At 45.5% G+C, this 8,966-nt stretch overlaps 1 protein-coding gene across 1 annotated transcript; it reads left to right on the top strand.

Annotated features, from left to right (window-relative positions):
* Window positions 1-7,144: 7,144 nt before the first annotated feature.
* On the top strand, window positions 7,145-7,576 carry LOC117872679 (induced myeloid leukemia cell differentiation protein Mcl-1 homolog). The gene has a single exon (XM_034761389.1). The coding sequence runs from the start codon at window positions 7,145-7,147 to the stop codon at window positions 7,574-7,576; it is 432 nt and encodes a 143-aa protein (XP_034617280.1).
* Window positions 7,577-8,966: the final 1,390 nt, after the last annotated feature.

Genomic DNA, 8,966 nt, shown 5'->3' with positions numbered 1-8,966 from the left:
AGACAAAGGGTCTGATAAGGCAAGAAAGGTGGGACAGAATATGGGCAATGAGAGGGTAAGTAGACAAAAGAAACTAGGACTAGATGTAGTGCCATTTTTATTTCATGTAAAGGTTTTCACCATCTACTTCATCAACAGGCTTAACCTTTTCTCTGGCTATACAAGACAAAATAAGGGCAAAAGACTGTGGACCGGAGGGCCTTAAGTTAACATAAATAGAAGCAGAAATAAATCCCTCTGTGAAAGAAACAAAAAGGGGATCCTTCATAATTTTACTCCAGTTAGTAAACATTGCACCAAACACACTTTTCTGCGAATTCACAAATATAATTTCCACTGCAGCCCGTCAAGTGTTTTTCCAGCATTTAACATTACGGAAAATGCATAGCTAGATTGCAAGGTTGGTCCAATGTATAATTTCAAAGGATTTATGACTTGTCAGCTAAATAACAGTTTCATGTAATACTCGTCTCATCTGGGCTCTAAGGTTTTCAGTACTCACTCTCATCTTTGGCTTTGATTTGAGAGAAAAAAACATCTTAAAACTGACACTGAGGACAGACTTGAGAAGCTCTGAGGCAAAGATTAAAGAAGGAATGATTTTAATATGTAATTTTAAGAACTCACAGAGAACACTTCCTGCAGGGGAAACAACCCACAGACGAGAGCCTGGGGAAGGGAGAACCTCACACCATTTAATTGGGGTTTGCGCCAACTACAGTGAAAAGGGCGGGGGGAGATCAGGCTCCAGAATCTGGGTTCCTCCAAAATTCACACGGGCTCCTATCCAGATAGAGTATTTATTTATTTATTTAACCTTTTCGGTGATTTACTTCTGATTGGGGAAAAGAACACCGTACTCGTCCCTCCAGCTCCGCTTTCAACCCATCCTCCCTGCCCATTCACAAGTCTTCAGGATCCTGGCCATGGAGCTACCTGAAACAGCATGTGGTCTGTGCATCATGTGCATGCAATTCTATGGGGAATAGTTCCCCCCCCCCATCTAGTGCCCAAATATCATTCAAAAAAGTATCAAAATACATGAAGGTTGCTCTCTTTAAAAGTTTATAAAATTCTAAATTAAACCGTGTCCAGGACTTTTTTTTTTTTTTTATAAGCATGAGACTATCAAATCAACGAAAGGGGGTTTCTTGCCATAGGTGTGTGGTACACTCTAGGGCAGAGGTGGGCAAACTACGGCCCCTGGGCCACATCCGTCCCACCAGCCGTTTTAATCCGGCCCTCACACTCCTGCTGGGGAGCGGGTTCTGGGGCTTGCCCCACTCCAGCCAGGAAGCAGGGACGGGTGCCGCTCTGTGTGGCTCCCAAAAACAGCAGCATGTTCCCCCCAATTGCTCCTACGCGTAAGGGCAGCCAGGAGGCTCCGCATGCTCCTCCCACCCCAAGTGCCGCTCCTGCAGCTCCCATTGGTCAAGAACCATGGCCAATGGGAGCTGCAGGGGCGGCACCTGCAGACGGGACAGCACGCAGCAGATCCATCTGTCCGCACCTCTGCGTAGGTGCGACATGCCTCTGCTTGCAGGAGCAGCTTGAGGTAAGCGCTGCCCGGAGCCTGCACCCCTGAGCCACCCCCCCCCCCGCACTCCAACCCTCTGCCCTAGCCCTGATCCCCCTCCTGCCGTCTGAACCCCTCGCTCCCAGCCCGGAGCACCCTCCTACACCCCAAGCCCGCACCCACAGCCCGGGCCCTCACACTCCCCTGCAGCCCACTCCCGTACCCCAGCCCAGAGCCCCCTCCAGCACCCTGAACTCCTCATTTCTGGCCCCACCTTGAAGCCCGCACCCCCCCACCAAAGCCCTCACCCTCACCCTCTCCCACACCCCAACCCCAATTTCGTGAGCATTCAAGGCCCGCCATACAATTTCTGTACCCAGATGTGGCCCTTGGGCCAAAAGGTTTGCCCACCCCTGCTCTAGATTATAAGTAACTGGAGAACCTCAGAGTGAGAGCAAATTTGAAGTATGCAGCCTAATGAGGACCATTTGTACAAATATAACAATCACAATAAAATGGGAGACGAAAAACTCATTCTTTACCAAACCATGTCCCTCAGTTTGCAGCTCACCTTGCTTCAGGATTGTGTTTTTAATCCTGTCCCGCCATTTTACATTTTGCCTCAAAATACATGAACCCAGCTCATGGTGTTTTTATATCAAGCCAAGATCTCTAACACACACTCTTCATTGAAAATAAGCGAATTAAGTATGGCAGTAAAACATCTCACCAACTCTCCCCAAATGTTCATGTCTGTAACATACATACTGGTGTGTCCCCGGTGGACAGAAGGCAATTGGGGGAAAAAATGAGAGAAAGAGAGAGAGAGAGAGAGAAGTTATGCTGAAGACCCTCCTAAACCTGCTGAGGCCATTTCAGCTCTGATTGATGCAATGAACCATGCCCTGCCAAACCAAATGAAGGCCAAGTAGTACCAGAAAAGTAGTTCCAGTAGTTTGAAAGAAGCAAAAGCAGTTCTCCCACATCACAGGCATGGTGGAATTGCAAGAAACAAGGAGAAAGGGAAGGGAGGAAGGTTGGCACAGAGGGAGTGAGAAGTAATGGGACGGGGGAAGATGTGAAAGATACCATTTTCCCCTGTTGTGCTAATGATGGGGTCAACTATCTGAGACCCACAGTTTAAGTCCCTGGATTGGTGTAAATCAGTGTAGATCCACTGACTTAAATTGAGCTATACCCCCTTGCACCAGCTAAGGATTTGGCTCTATATATCTCATTCTACAGCAATGAAAAGTTGAGGGGTAGGTTCATAACTGTTATATTTATTAGCTGCATCAGTAACAATGAAAATGTAACCCATTCAAAAGAACTCTTCAAATAAGATCTTTATGGCACTAACATTATGTTGCACAAGTTATTAAAATATTTTAACAGGTTGATTAGCCCTCTGTAATGGTGCCCATCTATTATTAATACAGCAATCATAATTTAAGTCCTAATTCTAAATTAATTCATTAGTTGAATGAAGAATTAAACAAAGCTGAAGAGAGAAACATTTTGGCTTCATTAACAGAGCTGAGCCGAAAAAGCTTTTCTAAAGCTATAATATATTTACGGTGATATTTGCCAAGTGAAATAACCACACTTTATGACTGAGGACTTTTAGCAGGTGAATTTATGCCAATGAACTAGGGCTGTCAAGCTATTAAAAAAATTAATCGCGATTAAAATGCTGTTAAATAATAATAGAATACTATTTATATAAATATTTTTGGAAGTTTTCCACATTTTAAAATATGTTGATTTCAAATTACAACACAGAATACAAAGTGTACTGTGCTCACTTTATATTTATTATAAATATTTGCACTGTAAAAATAAAATAAATAGTATTTTTCAATTCACTTAGTACAAGTACTGTAGTGCAATCTCTTTATCGTGAAAGTTGAACTTACACATGTAGATTGTCTGGCTAGGTAGACTCTCTCCTCAAGCCCTACGCTACCAGCAGCCGACCCTAGTCCATGCCAGAGCCAATGTCAGTGTGTTGCAGCCAGGATCCCCACTGACTAAGCAGCGGGCCTTCTGCTGCTGCTAGGGCCCAGGGCTAGGACGCAGTGGAGTGGGAGGGCCTGCCTCTCCCCTGCCACCCAACTCGTGGGTGGCAGTCTCTCCCTCTCCCAGGCCTGAGGAGGCTTGGGCCTATATTGCTCAGTCCTGCCTGAGGGCCTGAGCCCCTGACTCATTATCGCCCCGCCCTGACCCAGGGCCTGGGCTTCCTTTTGCTTGTACTGCTACTGCTCAGCCCTGCCTGAGGGTCTGAGCTCCTGACTCAGCATTTGTTGTCCCGCCCTGACCCAGGGCCTGGGCTTATTGCTACTGTTTATAGTGCCAGTGCTCAGCTCCGGCCCGAGGGCCTAAGCACCCGACCCAGTGTTGCCCCGCCCTGACTCAAGACCTGGGCTTACAGTATTTGCTCCTGTTACAACAAGGGCTGCCGAGGGAGACCCCACGGCCAGATTAATTCCCCAACATCAACTGTGTAGAGTGAGCCGGTATGGCTCTCCACCACCCCGGAGAGGGTCGAGCCCCAGCGAACCCTTGTACACTCTGTAAGGCCCTGTTTCATTTGTTTCAGGAGTTTGGAGGTGTGTAGTGAATGAGGCACAGGATGGCAGGAAGAGAAAGGATTATCCCATGGTTCAGGAAGTTGAATGCTGCCCTGTAGAACTGGATTTCTGTCCCTGCCTCTGCCACAGAATTCCTATGCATGGCTGGGGAAGCCACTTAAGCCAAACTTTTCACAGGTGATCAGTAATTGTGTGTTCTTCATTTTCTAGGCGCCCAATTAACTACCCTGGGGTCAGATTTGCAGAAGTGCTGAGTACTTACAGATTCAACTGGGGTCACTGGAAGCTGTATTTTGAACACAGAGTGCTGTATGATGCTAAGTACACTGGAAAAGAAGGGTGTAGTCATTTCTAATTGGGCACCCCAAATTTGACCTTAATTTCTCTGCGCCTCAGTTCCCTATCTTTAAAATGAGAATAATAATACCCTCTCACCTCATAAGAGTTGTGAAGATAAATTAATTCATGTTTCTGAAGATTTGGGATACTATACTATACCTAGGGGCAAAATAATAATTCTGTATTGAGAGCAGGGTTTGAACAGTGTGCCGTAAATAAGGCTCAGGGTCAGACACTGAACAATGAGGATAAAACAAAATATTGAATAGCTACTTATTAAACATTGCCATCTGGCACACTGAATGAGGAAGGGGGGTCGTGTAGAAAAAATAAATATATGATCATGTCATTAAAGACTGTATCCTAATGCATATGGCACCAGGGGCCAAATTAAAGTTGCACAGGCAACTCTTAATTCTGGCATTTCCTAACTTTTGAGTGCTTGCAACTTTAACATTCTTGTAATGGATTTTTAAAGTGATGCATGTTATTTATTTATATAACGTATGTATGTCACACACCCAAAGTACCACATACACGTCACTTGTGCCCCCTTCCTCATGAAAGGACGAGGCAACCTGCTACATATGTAGGCCCTGCTCAACAGCCCCCTTTTGCCGCAAGCAGCACACAACTTACAGCTTCATCTTGCCTCCTTGCTTGATCAAGTCTCTCTCATGTCAGACATCAAGTCATGAGACATATCCTAAGTGGGATGAGATAGTCCCAGAACCTCTCTTGTTCCTCTACCCAGGGATTCTCAAACTCTTCCATAGTGCAGATAACATCTTAATAGACAAATTGTCCTATCGACTCTTCCCATCCCATTCATGATTACTATGGATACAATTTTGTTATGGCATAGTCATGGTGAAAATAGATAGTTTCATGATGTGGTCACACCCATAGGTGCCAACTTTCTAATGTGCTGGGGGGGTGCTCCCCCAGTTCACCCAGACCCTGCCCCACTCCACTGCTTCCCTCCAGGCCCCACCTCTGTCCCGCTCCATCCCCACTCCACCGCTGCCCTGCCTCTTCCCGCCCTGTTCTACCCCATCCCCTGAGCACACCCTGCCCTCACTCCTCCCACCCAGTGCCTCCTACACACTGGATCATGGCAGGCAGGAGTGGGGGGAGGTGATCGGCAGGTCCACCGGCAAGCAAGAGGTGTTGGGGGGAGTGGGAGGCACTGATAGGAGAGCTGCTGGTGGGTGCTCCAGCCCTAGAGCACCCATGGAGTTAGCACCTATGGTCACAACAACAAAACATTGAGTCAGCTGCCCCAGATTAATAGTCCGTTAGTTCACTTTTTTGAAACAGGACTAGAGCAAAGCAAACTAACGAACTGTTAACGTGCAACAGCTGAATGAAGTAAACTAAAGAACTGTTCTTGTGGACCTTGCTGCAACACATTAACTGTTATGCATTAATTAGATTGCTTTGATCTAATTCCAGTTTCTGAGAAGACTAGATCAAAGCGTAGGGTCCATATAAATGGCAATTCACAGGTTCTGTGACAGTGGTGACCACCATGACATAATCTTCTCCTTAAAGATCCCGTAACATCTTCATAACAACTAGAGCATTTATTTCCATGGGGGGGGGGGAGAGGGAGGAAAGGATTTATATACATTGGTTTGTTTAGTGTGAAAAAGTTTGGCCACTATGAAAAAAGGTAGTTTCACTCTACTTTTCAAGTACATTTCATCTGTCCGTCCTATATGTTCTCTTTCTCTCACTTGGAAAAAAAAAAAGGGCGGCGGGGGTGGGAGCCAACACTGTGACCAACCAGATTTTAGCAAACAATTAGAAAGTTTTGCCCAGTTCACAGTTTGGGAATCTCTGCTCTGACCAAAGTATTCTGCATGTTGCATTGGCATTAGGTAGCTGTCTATGAGCAATCAGTTGTAAACCACTTGCTAACTTCTGTGGGCCATCTCCAGTATGGGGCTCAAATCCCAAGGATATAGGGATCTGTCTCTAGTCTCCCTTGAACTCCTGATGTGTAGTGGAGAAACCCAGTAGCCAATATTGGCTGGAAGGGAGGTTGCAAGTTCTCATCATTCAACTAAACAGCATATAAGGAATATATGTATACACAACAGAGCAACTGGGAAGGATCTCTAACACGCAAGTAGATGGTAGATGGGAATATGAAGCAGACTTCAGATTAGGGCTGGAAGCTTACTTGTGACTTTCCTGAGTGTCAAGTTTTCATTCTTTTTATTACTTATTATAGAGCGCCTACTTGTATACTAAATACCTCGGAGAAAGCACACAAAAAAACAGGTCCATGCTACAGAAAGCTTCCCATCTATGGAGTCTGTCAGGCTATTTAGGGACAGCCCTATGCCAGTGCAGAACCACGTCACCCCAGGGGAGTTCCGGGAGGAATTTGGTCTCAGGAAAAGCAGACGTCCAGAGGGATCATGTTTGCTGCTATATCTCCTCAGATAGAAAAATCATACTCCTCCTCTGTACCAATCAATCAGAGAATAGAGCCGTAGCTCACTTCCCCACATCTTTTGGAATGTCTTGCACCCCAGCAGAAACAGAAGGTCTGCAGGGCATGTCTAGCTGCTGAGCAGAAGTGCTCATCGGCCACTACCTGTGGGAGGCTGCGGAGCTCAGCGGGCCCGGCGGCAAGAAGCGCGACAAGTGGCTGCTGAGCGGGCCACGGGGAGCGGGCCCCGCCGCCATGGAGAAGGCGCTGAAGACGCTGCGGAGGGTCGGCGACGGCGTCGTTGAGAAGCAGCAGATCACCTTCCAAGGGATGCTTCGGAAGCTAGACATCAAGCATGAGGAGGATCTGAAGTCAGTAACTGCTGTTGCAACCCATATTTTCAATGATGGGGTAACAAACTGGGATAGAATTGTGACACTCATCTCTTTTGGTGCCTTTGTTGCAAAACACCTGAAGAGCATAAACCAGGAGAATTGCATCAACACACTAGCAGGGATCATCACAGATGTGCTTGTCACAGGCAAACGACATTGGTTAGTTAACCAAAGAGGCTGGGAGGGATTTGTTGAATTCTTCCGTGTAGAGGATCTAGAAGGTAGCAGCATCAGGAATGTTCTGGTGGCTTTTGCTGGACAGGGAGCATCCTTGGCCTACATGATGCGATGAGCCATGGAGTGATACAAATGACCTAAATGCCAGGTGGACTAGATCTCCTTTGCATCTGGAGTTAGTGAACTGCACCATTGAGTCTCTAAGTTTGTGTCTTGAGTTAGAAGTGCAAAAAGCTTAAACAACAAAGATTAAAGGCTATTTGTGAAATGTTAAAAAAAAAAAAAAAAAAGTGCCGCAGCAGCATTTGGCTCCTGGCTCTCCTATGAAGCATTCAGGCACAATCTTGGAAATGACAGACAAGTGAGTATAACAGCATGCACTAGCAGGTGGAGGGGCATAGGTTACAGAGATATAATGACACGGTTGCTCAGTTAAGCATACATCTGTCCGGGTTGTCCAGGTGTCGGGGTTGCTCATTTCTTTTAAACAAGTGCAAAGTGTTAATATATTTTTTTTATTTTTGCAGTTGATGGTGCAGAAGTGAGTATTTACAAAATTATCTGAGTGAGGTGAGGGCAGAGACCTGAACAGCTTTTGAAAGGCTGCCGTAAGAACAACAGGCATCATGAGCTAGGATACAGGTGCTTCCGGGAGGAGAAGAAAATGCTATCGAGTCTTGTGTATACGGGAGAGCAGTGGGGTTGGAAAGGACTTATTTTCTTAAAACTATATCATTCTACCAAAGTCAAGGTCTATCTTAACCTTTTGTTGTTTTTGTCGGGGAATAGCCTCTTTAATACAGACAAAAGAGCAATTACCTAGCCACATAGGACCAGAAACAGGCACTGGCTCACAAGCTGTTGGGGCAGGGACTGTCTCATTGTGCTGTGTTTGTACAACAGCTCGCACCACAGAAGCCTGGTCCATGAGCAGGGCTGCTGGCACTTCTACCACCGCAACACAAATAAACAAACAATACGTGTCTTGACCTCCTTGAGGATTACATTGCCATGTCCAGCCTTTTTTTAAGCAGACAGTAAAGTTGAGAGGATTTTTTTTTTTTTTAAACAGTGGTTATAAATTTTCAGGCCTGAGTCTCCATTGCATAATGCAGCAGTGACCCAGACTCATGTTCTATGTGATAGCAGAGGTACCGAGAAATTAGGAGTTATAGAAAGGGTTGCCTCTATTAGCATTTGGTTAATGTGCTTCACCCTGTTAATCCCTGACCTCATTCTGCTAATACATTACTTTCAAATTTGGAATGTCAGGATTAGCTTTAAGATCATCCATTTTGGTGTGGAAAATTTCATTTGGGCTTTTACTGCAAGTGACAGAAGTGAAACGTGAAGAGATGATAAAGTTACTTTTATGGTATTAGTGTATCTGATTTTTCTCTTACTTTCTGCAGTACTGTAGAAATAGTCTAACGTGCAAAGTCTGCTGCTGTGAAAGAAGCACAAGGCAAGACGTATCTAACAAATCAGATAACTTTGCATAACAA

This window comes from Trachemys scripta, chromosome 2, assembly GCF_013100865.1.
Source record: "Trachemys scripta elegans isolate TJP31775 chromosome 2, CAS_Tse_1.0, whole genome shotgun sequence".
NCBI lineage: Eukaryota > Metazoa > Chordata > Testudines > Emydidae > Trachemys > Trachemys scripta.
Note: the sequence above shows the minus strand (reverse complement) of the source record. Positions and strands in the feature narration are given on the sequence as shown.